Consider the following 11,029-nt stretch of genomic DNA (forward strand, 5'->3'; position numbering starts at 1 on the left):
CCTCCTGTATTGACTTACTTGGCGCTCTACCTGGCACGCCCACAAGGCTTACTCTTGAGGTACGAACCTGTGTAATGCTTCGTACAGCAACGGTACTGTATGGTTGCGAGTCGGGGGCCAGCTCACAGTGATCAATTAGCAATGGAGTTATAAGATTTGCAGATGAATGAATATTCCATTTTTATAACACGATCTACTCAAGCAAACACTAGACTTATATCAATCAATCAATTCATTAATTAAAACTAAACAGGTCAACGAGCCTCGGAATGTTCAAGCTGTTTAACTTCATCACAGATACCGCGCTGTAATCAAGATAGCAATGGTTCACCCACAAGCAGATAAAACTCTCTTTTCAACTCGTGGAGGCGTTCCCCTGAACGGCTCTGTGCACAGCTCAATAGTTCATCCCGGAGTCTCTGTGCTTCAATTTCTCGAGCCTCAGCCTCCTTCTGGCTCTCTGTTTCATAGATCCACCAGCCAGATAGTGGCTGAATAACATTTCTTTCAGTACGATCACTGATTTCCGTGTTTCTCATCGTGCTTTCCTCAATGGCGGCTGCATTCCCAGAGGCACCATCTTCGACATCTGCTCCTGTGAATTTAGCCTGAATCCCAACAATACCAGCAAGCATAGCAGCATCATATTCATGGCCATTGTCATCAATCTTGATAGGAACTGACGCAAAGCCCGATGGGATCTTATCTATGTCGACACGACAAGAAAAGACGTTGTCCAGATTATATCGAGTTTCGGGCGATTTGAATTCCTCTAAAGAGACTGGGCGAATTGGTCTACCAGGCAGGCCCAATTGCTCTCCCTCATCACTCCAGAAGCAAAATACCGAAAGCCAGCCAGTCAATTCATCTGATCCACTCACACAGGTATTTCTGCGTGCACATCTGTTCCAGAAACTTATAACATCGGGAGCGGCCGGGTTATCAAAACTTGCCACAAAGTAACTAAGTACTGGGCGCAGTAGCTGGGCGAAGACATTGGTCTCGTCACTTAACTGCAGCAGCTTGTCAAGCTTGGTCACCATGAGCTCCCAATCTTCTCGCTTACCCAGCAGTGTCACTTTTGGGATACCGCACAGAAATCCAGATTTGTAGGTAAAGTATTTCTGCAAGGCACCCATCATGAGGGTTGCTGCAACAACCCGATCTGAGTCCACAGTGGTAGTGAACGTGGGCATAATCCAGCTTCGCAGCTCTTCGTCAAGCACATTTTTCTGAACCAGCTCTGTCATGCGCAGGGAGATGGCGCCAAAATCAGCACTCTTTGCGGTGCCAGCCGAAATCACTTCTAACTCTGTCTGACCCTGATGAGAGACAAATTTGTCTCGTAGATCTTCTGCGTGGCTGTTGATATAGAAATTCAATTGCGATAGGATGGACAGCCACACATCATCGGGCCTGATGATAAGTTCGTGGTGGTCACTATAGGCGTTGAACACTGCCCAGACAAAACCATGACTTGAAGCTGAGATATAATTCGTCTCGAATAGCCTGGGTGAAAAGGATTGTTGGATCAAGGCCTTGCTTTTGCAATGGTTCTTGGGGCAAGAAAATTCAAGCAAGTTTTCAGCGGTTGATATCTTTTGCCCTGGCCACCCGCGAGGACGGTTCTCAGTTGGTGTTAGAGTCACAGGCATCTTGTAAGGATCTACCGGGTAGTTAGAATGCCTGTTGATTAGGCAAGGATTCAGAGACAGAAGGAATAGGAAGTACAAGAGATCGTATTGTCAGACTGAATGTTGAAGAAGAGAAATAGATACAATGTGTGATCCTTTTAACCCCGCCATTCCGATCAACAAGGGCCGGTGCCCTAGCTGCAGGGGTCTGGTATCCGGCTCCACACATGTGGGACTCGACGATATTTCTTCGAGGGGACCGGGTCAAGATGAGTTCTCAGCCTCCAGACGCCAGAGAAAGCCGGAAGCCCGAGCCTTTCTTAGCCCTACATCATCCTTCCTTACTCCTCTGATCCACCAACCCACATCCCAGCGACAAACTTAACCACCACGGTATGGAGCCTTAATTCTAAGGCATCGATCATCGACTCTCAACATTTTCTAATTAGGGGCGGTCCCAAGAGCCTGAGGCCCATCTACCATCTCCCATCTACCCAAATAAGAACCCCTTTGTCATAACTTGGATTTTAGAAGCTCATCATCTCTCACCTGGTATGGCTTCCGGACATTCGCTGGTCGACATTCCAGTCGAAGTTCTTTTAATGGCCCGGTCATTTTTAACCAATCGCGATGTAAAGTCTCTACGCTTGACTTGTAAATATCTGAGCAATACGGTGCCATTGAACTTTTCACGAGTGTTTCTTTCTGCAAACCCGTTGGATATTGAGGTGTTTCGTGCTGTTGCAGACCACCCTACTCTTCGCCATCAAATAGAGGAGATCATTTGGGACGATGCACGTTTTGTTTCTGAGCCATGGTCTCTCTGGTCCGAGCTAGGAGACTGTGATCGGGAAGTGCTCACGGAGTGGAGTAATCATCACGAAGCCCCCTTTTGGTTTGTTTACAGATGCAGAGAGAACATAATAAGTATGAGGGCTCGGAAGACCTCGGACATCGAAAGACCCGCCCATGCTTCTCTTGAAAGTCAGTTGAAGGCTCTGCTACCTATCAAGCAATGTTACAATCACTATACGAGATTGAAAAAGCAGCAAGATGAGGTGCTCATATCTGGCGCCGACAAAGATGCGTTTGTTTATGGCCTGGATCGCTTTCCGCAAGTGACCAAAGTTGCCGTCACACCTGCAGCGCATGGGTGGTTATTCTGTCCGCTTTATGAAACCCCTTTCATTCGTGCGTTCCCGTATGGATTCAACTACCCGATCCCAAGGGGATGGCCCACTCCTTGGCCAATGTCCCCTGAGTACCCGGCACCTTGCTCATGGACCCTGGAGACTGCGAGAAGCATACCGAACCCACTTTTAAACCCAGAGAATCGCACCGCAGGCGAAGGTTACAAAGATCTTTGGAGGGGCGTTAGGACTGTTTTGAAAAGCCTCTCCCAATACGACCATCATGTCTCCGACTTGAGATTCGATGCAAATAAACTCAACACAGGTGTTCATCACGAAATGTTCACTCGACCGTGTGAAGAATACGATCACTTTATGACGCTGCTCAAGCGGCCGGGACTTCGCCGCTTTGATTTGACGTTGTTCATCGATGACCCAGGGCTGCAAAGCTTTGCGACCGGAGACTTCCGACGGGCTATTGGCCATGCCAAAGATTTGACACATATCAATATAGCGACTACGCTCGACATTGCGTCTCGTTATTGGGGGTATAGGGAATATAATGCATTCACGTCTTTACGAAATATTCTCCCTTTTGCTCAGTGGCCGAAGCTTGCACATTTCGGCATCACACGGCTTGAGATAACACCGTCAGATTTGCTAGAGACGCTTGGTAAATTACCACAAACAGTGCGATCAATTGAACTCAACCGGCTGCGATTCTACGGCCAGGGCGATGTCGACGACTGGCGCGAGTCAGAAAATCTGGAACGATTCGGCATGTTCCACGCTTTACTAGAAGAAATACGGCAAAAGCTCAAATGGCACGAGCGAGATAGATCCGAGAGGCCTTCTCTTATCATGATTGCGGATGAATGTCACCCATGCACCAGTGAGTTCCTAGATGATGATGTCCATCCATGCTCTCGTGGGACTTTCTACGCGGAAGCCTATAATCCCTGCGAAAATGGGCGAGGCATTCGGCTCGGAAAAGAGATTCATGATTTCCTCTACGGATCTGGAGAAAATCCCTTTGAAGAAAGTTTCCAGGTACCAAAGCGTGGGATGGGGACGAAACGAGATATCTTCTTTCCCGATTGCATTCGGCCTCAGGTCGGTTCGAAGGAAGATACATCAATGAGGACTACCGACCCTGAAATTTGGGAAGGGGATTGGCCTGGATATTTACAGGACTACTCGTCTGAAGGCTTCAACCTATTCCATAGGATGGAGGAATTCGAGCTGGATGGCGGGTCCCGTCCCAACTAGAGAACAACAAGAGGTCTTGCCCACCTGGGCAGGTGACTGAATTATGTGTGTTCAGGATTGTCAGTGTAGATTATGTCGTATTTAGTGTGGTGTTTTGGGGTGCACCACTCGCTTACAGAATACGTTATATAACTTATGCGTTGGTCAGCTGTTCATCATCCGCATTTTGACAACTCACTGCCTTAAGAGGTGTATCCATTTGTTAACCTCCTCGGGCCTCCATTTTTTTGAGCTGTCAGCCGATAATTTCACCTGGAGATTCTTCCAGTACACACGATGCCACCTCCGCTTGCAGTCGAACAGCCAGAATTTCAGCGCCAACCCGTCCAACCAAAGACGGCCTTACTTTCGGGATGTGCCATCTGCGATAAAAAAAAGAGGACCTCAAAATCTGCACTGGCTGTAGGGTGTTATCTTACTGCAGTAGATATCACCAAATTGAACATCGAAAAAAGCACAAGGAGATCTGTAAATATGTTGGACAGACCCAAGCGACTTTAAGAGCCATCGAGGCTCAATTGGGACCTCACCCTCACGATCCCTCGCTCCCTAATATGCCCCGCCTGTTGACGGACAGCCTATTGGCAGCTGATAGGAACAAATACTTCATCGCGGTTTTCAATCTGCACGAGTGCATAGAGCATGTTTACACGAAGAGTTCTATCAGAGCATCGGTCGCCCTGTCAAAGTTGACGATGCTCTACTATCCCGATAACTACTACACGGCTGGTCTGGTTTCAGCTCTCTGGATTAGATTCGATGAGGATGAGGAAATTTATAAATTTATCAAGTCCTAGTATCTCTGGGAGGAATCCGAATGCCACTCTCCTGGACAAATAGCACCAACACCTACTGAGAACCCCGATATTCTTGAGGATGTTGATTTCTTTCTAGATATAGAGGCTAGGTTTATGGATATGACAGACACTATCACCTTCCTTCTCTCTTTGACTCTGCTGAAAATCAAGATTCTGCTCGATCTTAAGGATCTACACCAAGCCCGACAAGCTGTTGGGCCGAGGGTCCCCCAGGAGGTACTGGACGAAATCTAAGCAAAGATCCCCCGAAGCTCGGCAATTAAGGCCAATCGCTGTATCATGAGCAGCCCCGATCTGTCTGCCGAAATCGCAAAATCTAGATACCCAAGTCGACGCCCTCTACGAGAAATTTCTTCGGACGAACTTCTTCTGGTGGCGAACTTTGGTAGATAGACCAGTCGATGCCATTGAGGCTGTCGTGAACAGGTCGCACAATGGCCCTAAACCAGAATGCGGGAGTCCACTCGAGGCCGCCGTCTGGATCACACAGCGAAGCCAACGTTTTTGCTGGATTGAAACACCAGGAGCTCTGGATTTCCTGAGGGAGAAGAACTCGAACACTTCTCTCCCCAGATTGAGCGAGACCCATCGGATCTACGGAAGACGTGCAGATAAGTTAATGTCGGCTCTGTATAACTCCCAGTAATTGAAGATCTCCTTTCTTTCTGAACACAGTGGATTTAGTAATACTGTAGTCATAGCAACACTACTACAGTACTGTTTAGCTAAACTCGCAAGAAGGCATACTTTCTAGACGTAGCCAAATACCCTATGGGGAATAGTCAACAAGGGAGAGCAACGTTAGCGCATCAAGTGCGTACAGGATATACAGGTGTAAAAGAATGGTATTTAATTAACTATGGCGTTCTAGGTCTGCATGACTTTAGCAAACAAAAAGAAATATAGACATACAACAGTAAGGATTCGCTAGTGGTCACCCACCTAACTACTAACTTACCGGCGTGTGGCTTAAGTACGGCTGAGCGGACGGGAAGCCCTGTTCTCCACACCCTGTGGTCGTATGTACTAGGTTTAGTATTGAAGAGGAACTATATAGGTCTTATGTATTCCAATTAACGGAAGGGACAAGTGGTGCTACAGAAACAGCGATCGGACCTTCGGGGCAATACCCGGAGGTGCCAGGCCTTTACAGAGATTTGTGGGAGCCCTTTAATGACTATCGAGAGAACCTGACATATGCTAGAAAAAGGGATCGAAAGAGAGAGAGACATGGGGAACCAGAAACTAGCGGGTAAACAAAACCAGCAAACAGAAGGTGGAACGCCTAAGATACATAATTAGCACTTCAAGCTCTTCTTCTCCTCCCAAGGTCATTTGTTACCCTATTATTAGGAATGTCTCCAGCACAAAACTCATCATTTCAATTATTTGCTCTCGCTATGCAATAAATCCTTATCTCATGCAATGAGATACGATGCATTGAATGCACTGACTTGAGTGAAGTCGGAACAATTGAGATGGCAATTCAGAGGTTTCCCACTCCTGATGTATTTTACCATTATAAAGAGCTGTAGAGGTACCTCCATTGGAGGGACAGGCTTAAATCATCTCTTTTATTGCCATATATTACTTATACCCGTTTTCTCTATCATTCGTTGTATATCGCAAAAAAGCGGTTTGTATACTTTATATAGTAGTCGAGAGAATAGGCGTTGTCCTTATCCTAAGAAAGATGGTATCTACCTAGCCTATAGTGCAGCACACTTCGGAAAGCATGTAGCGTACTTCATTGTGGCAAAAACCCCTGAATTTCTCTTGCGAGTTTCCGAACCAGCGTCGCCAGCCACAGCTATGGCTAATTCAACACCTCGCCCCGCCTCTTCCGCACAACGTCAACTATTCGATATTCTTCAATGGTGCATTCTCTGGTCTCGCACATGGATTTGATGACTAGCACATCCACGAGGCTATGTAACGATTTGACAATCATTGATACTCAAACTCTAATAGTGACTGAAAAGCTCCTGCGTCAGCCCCAGACGTGACACCAACGAGGCGGAACCTAAAGCTAGCCGCCTCGAACAGCCGAACAAAATCACCGACAGTCCGTTCGCGAGCATTATGGGCAGCTAGCATAAACTGATCCTCAATTCTGGGTAGATGTTAGTCCCATTATCAATAGTGCAAGAAAAGCACCTTACAAAATCATTTTGTCTGTCAATGTGTTCAGTCTCTTAGCAGGCGGGTCCGGTAAGATGCCCTCGCTGATGAAAACTTTCGCACTCGGCTTTAAGGCCGGGAGGAGTGCTTTGATTATAGCAATCGAGTCATCATCATTCCAGTCGTGGAGGATATGACGGAAAATATAACCGTCCGCGCTTACGGGCTGTTCTTCGAAGAAATTGTGTTGCTGAAAAGAGATTCGAGATTTAACACCTGGCTCCGACGAGAGTAAGACAAGCCTTCTTCCCATATCCAAGGCATCAATGTTGTTATCCTGCACAATGAATTGCGCTTCGGGTGCCAGTGGTGCAATTGCTAAGACCGTGTGGCCGGATGATCCACCAATCTATCAAGTGAACTGTTAACCCAGCAATTTAATAAGTCAACCGTCAGGGAACAACGTACATCAACAATGGTGTTCTGTCCGAGATAGGACCAATTCCAAGCGGCGCGAAGACGATCCATCGACCACAGAGGGGTATTGACGCGTCCCATGAGATACTCGTGATATTTCTTATTAAGGTCTTTGGAATGCGCGAAATACTGGAAAAGGTTTTCCTCAGTGTTATAGGCCAGGTTGAACGCAGTTTGAGGAACTTTGTCAGTAATGCTATCCACCTGCGCGATAATTGTCGGGGGGATCTTCATCAGAATGTTTTGAAGGAACTCGGTGCCGAAATGCACAACATTGCGCAAATGGGGATTACTGGCCAACGCTGCTGAAGCCGCGGAGTGTGTTATCTGGCTGGGCGCGACCTCTCGAAATAGTCCATTTGCTATGCCATAGCGAATGCCACGAGCCAGTACATCTTCTGGAAGACGCGTGGCTGCGGATAGCTCAGAGATTGTGATGGAGGACTCGAGCGGTACAAGTTGCGGGATCTCAAGCCGCATGAGAAGGTCTAAATTGGAAGCATCTGTTGCCTATTGCTGTCTGAGCTCCTTTTCTTCTGTATTGACGGCACTTGACTCACCGACCAAGCTAAACTCAGGACATGGTCCGTTGGGCCCATTGCCAGGTAAAGGAGGTCTTTAGCCGCCTGGATGAGCTCATTTCGCGTTGCTAAAGGGGTGACGCTGGACAGGTCGGATGCAACGGGATCGTCAATGCTTGGGTTAATCCCATGTTGTCTGCTGATTTCGGCCAGCTCAACGGCTTTTGCGTAGACTGTTGACGCCAAAGTCTCCAATGCTGACGACATATTCACTTGTGGCCAGTAAATCAATAAGTCAACTGAAAAAACTTGGTTATAAATCGAAGGACCGAAAGGTTTGATTTCTGTACTTTAAAGCAATAAGATGAGGGATGCACTCTGTCAAAACAAAATCATTTCTCAACGCACACCAACGCACGTTCGGACCGAAGCATACCGGTTTGCAGTACAAGTCAATAGCGATAAGGCGCCGGCTCGAGTCTGACAAATCTGGAAATCTACAACATCGGCGGCTTTCGCAGAAGGTGTCGGTGCATCTGAGCGGCGACTTTTGCTCCACAAGCAAAATAAAAAAACCCTCCGGTGAAATATCCTCCTCCACGGCGAGCCTTGGTGTCTGTCTTAGCATCCAACAAAACATACTCATATTTTCAGGAACAGGATATACTAGTCTAATATCGTGGAATTGCTGGCAAGTTATGCAAGTACATGCAAAGCTAAGAAAAGAAAAAAAAAAAGAAACGACGTGAATGAAGCCCTGCATTTTTTCTTGATGTTGTCTAGCTTATTTTTAGGTATTTGTAATATTTGTGTGCCTAGTTAATTTAGGATATATGGGAAGAACTGAGCGAGACGTCATCTTGAAGTTGGAGACAAATTAGTATTGTAATTGAAGCAAAATGTAGAATACCCTACCTCACTCACTAGTATTGCTGTGGATTACAGTATTTACTTTGCTTCTGTTGAACTTTATGAAAAGCTCGTAAGTAAGCTGCAGACAAAATAAAATTCGCAAAATATTCCATGCTATATCCGAAAAATACTCTGTTTGCTTCATCTAGCACCTACCAACTGCTTGCTTCCTGCGGCAATAGGATCATGAGCGTAAGCCGTAGATTCGTTCTTCGGATCTAGGACATTTTCCCGCAAAAACTTCCGTGATTCTTCAAACACATCGTAGCTTTTTTGTGTATCGCATTAGTATTGAAGCGAAAGTTTGTAAGAACAGCTAAAAGGTCTTACCCAAAGTCATGAGCAAGTCGCTCAGAAAAGTTTCTCGGAACATCTGCAGAATCTATATCAGCACAATCTCTTTCTATCAGATGCATCGCATGGTAGCAATGGCGATCCTACCCGAAAATGGAGTGTCTGCGTAATGTTTAAGCTGCTCGAATACTTCGTTTTCTTTGCCCACGCGCACACTAGACATGAGTTGGACCCTCGAAACGCGGAGCTTTCGAAGTTTTTCAAAATGGGAAATCCTTGTGTGTATGTGCTCGGCGGAATCAACCGCCTCAAAGATGACCCCAAATGCCCCAGCATCTTCGATAGCCTGGTTGGCGCCTTGTCCACTGAAGGGTAACATCTGAGAATCATCAGTCGCTGCATGAAAGAGAAAGTGAAAACCTTCTTAACTGGATGAGCCGCGTCTCCGATCAAGATAATCTTTCCACGAGTATGATAGGGCAGTGGCTGAAAAATGTTGAGAGGCCACTTCGTGATGCGCGGTGCGTTGCTGTCGAGCATGAGTAAACGCTGTCTAAATAAGTCTCCACATTTGAGTTTACCTGATTAAACGCAGAAGGACAGAATGAAAAGTTCCAAATTGGCTTGTAACATAGGCTAGCAAGTCTTTGCTTGATTCAGTGGTCTTACTGTCTCCTTCGTCCGAAGTCGAGTTGTGTATTCCTACGAAATTCTGAACCTCGCCACTTCGAAGTTCTCATCAGATATATTCTCGCGAGGGGACTGATAATCACTCACTTTTGGCAATCATACCAGACCATGTGATCAACTGTGTTCTCGTCCGATATGTCCGCAAGGATTGATGGGCCATGGCCCTTCAAAGCCGTGAGCGCAAGAAATTCCGGGTCACCTCTAATCACATCCGTCGGGATTTGAAACCGAAAAGCACTAAGACCAGTTTTGATAGGTGTTTCAGGGTGTCCCTCTAGAACCACAGACCTGAGCACAGAATGAAGCCCGTCAGCCCCGATGATCAAATCAGCTGTGAAGGTTGATCCGTCATCAAGGTGCAAGACTCCGGTATCAGGCTGAACAGTTGAAACTTTGCCTCCTAAATGAAACCGAATATCTGAAAGTCCTGGGATACTCATCGTGGCAATTCGATAAAGTTCTTGGTGAAGGTCTGCTCGTTGCATAGTGTGCAGCGGGGCGCCGAACCTCTGCTCGCCACCCGAGAGTTTGACACCAGCCACATAGTCCATGTTCCTCCCATCACGGAGCTCGAAGCAGGATTTCGGCTCACTGCGAGCATTTTCAAAGGAGAACCCCAACCTAGACAGGACCTTGACGCCGTTGGGCGCGACGACAAGAGCAGCTCCGATCTCGCTGAGGAACTTGGATTTTTCGAACACCTATTCGTCGCAGTTAATTTAAAATATTGAATAGCCTGAGGAGGTTGGTGCGGCAATCCAGTATTTTTACCTCAACGTGGTGTCCTGCGCAACGGAGTGCCGCAGCAGCACTGAGGCCGCCGATGCCAGCGCCGACGACAGCAATCTTGATAGGCATGTTGGTTACAGAAATGAGAATTTCCGATCACTTCTTCTTCTATTTCTTCTTCTGAAGAATTATGTTGCGGATAGAATGGGGCATTTTAATCTGTCCTTAGGGTTGGCGACGAAATAAAGCGGTCGAATTAGGCACCGAACACTTTACACTGACCTCGGAACCCATCAGCGGGCCGTCGGCGCCCCCGCCCCCGAGGTACTCGGGGCTTATTAATACCTACTCAATCGGGCTGATTAAACTCGCCGGGTCTACTTTCATTCCTACTTTCATGCCGGGAATAATGATTATGAGGTTGAAATAATCAC

At 46.9% G+C, this 11,029-nt stretch overlaps 6 protein-coding genes across 6 annotated transcripts; 2 read left to right on the forward strand and 4 right to left on the reverse strand.

Annotated features, from left to right (window-relative positions):
• Positions 1 to 311: 311 nt before the first annotated feature.
• On the reverse strand, positions 312 to 1,655 carry N7446_007468 (DUF4419 domain-containing protein; the record flags this gene model as incomplete). Its single annotated transcript, XM_058516213.1, has 1 exon — positions 312 to 1,655. One exon carries the CDS (start codon positions 1,653 to 1,655, stop codon positions 312 to 314), a length of 1,344 nt encoding a protein of 447 aa, XP_058373391.1.
• A 908-nt stretch (positions 1,656 to 2,563) lies between these two features.
• Positions 2,564 to 4,033, forward strand: N7446_007469 (uncharacterized protein; the record flags this gene model as incomplete). The annotated part of the gene is made up of 1 exon (XM_058516214.1): positions 2,564 to 4,033. The coding sequence occupies one exon, from the start codon at positions 2,564 to 2,566 to the stop codon at positions 4,031 to 4,033; it is 1,470 nt and encodes a 489-aa protein (XP_058373392.1).
• A 554-nt stretch (positions 4,034 to 4,587) lies between these two features.
• N7446_007470 (uncharacterized protein) lies at positions 4,588 to 5,085 on the forward strand (the record flags this gene model as incomplete). The annotated part of the gene is made up of 2 exons (XM_058516215.1): positions 4,588 to 4,767; positions 4,831 to 5,085. The coding sequence occupies 2 exons, from the start codon at positions 4,588 to 4,590 to the stop codon at positions 5,083 to 5,085; spliced, it is 435 nt and encodes a 144-aa protein (XP_058373393.1).
• An 82-nt stretch (positions 5,086 to 5,167) lies between these two features.
• Positions 5,168 to 5,440, reverse strand: N7446_007471 (uncharacterized protein; the record flags this gene model as incomplete). The annotated part of the gene is made up of 1 exon (XM_058516216.1): positions 5,168 to 5,440. One exon carries the CDS (start codon positions 5,438 to 5,440, stop codon positions 5,168 to 5,170), a length of 273 nt encoding a protein of 90 aa, XP_058373394.1.
• Positions 5,441 to 6,798: 1,358 nt separating this feature from the next.
• On the reverse strand, positions 6,799 to 8,237 carry N7446_007472 (uncharacterized protein; the record flags this gene model as incomplete). Its single annotated transcript, XM_058516217.1, has 4 exons — positions 6,799 to 6,964; positions 7,014 to 7,381; positions 7,441 to 7,959; positions 8,010 to 8,237. 4 exons carry the CDS (start codon positions 8,235 to 8,237, stop codon positions 6,799 to 6,801), a joined length of 1,281 nt encoding a protein of 426 aa, XP_058373395.1.
• A 786-nt stretch (positions 8,238 to 9,023) lies between these two features.
• Positions 9,024 to 10,724, reverse strand: N7446_007473 (salicylate hydroxylase; the record flags this gene model as incomplete). Its single annotated transcript, XM_058516218.1, has 7 exons — positions 9,024 to 9,150; positions 9,213 to 9,255; positions 9,324 to 9,555; positions 9,606 to 9,705; positions 9,758 to 9,901; positions 9,954 to 10,567; positions 10,638 to 10,724. The coding sequence occupies 7 exons, from the start codon at positions 10,722 to 10,724 to the stop codon at positions 9,024 to 9,026; spliced, it is 1,347 nt and encodes a 448-aa protein (XP_058373396.1).
• Positions 10,725 to 11,029: the final 305 nt, after the last annotated feature.

This window comes from Penicillium canescens, assembly GCF_028828765.1.
Source record: "Penicillium canescens strain IBT 15451 chromosome Unknown utg000004l_segment0_segment0, whole genome shotgun sequence".
NCBI classification, from domain to species: domain Eukaryota; kingdom Fungi; phylum Ascomycota; class Eurotiomycetes; order Eurotiales; family Aspergillaceae; genus Penicillium; species Penicillium canescens.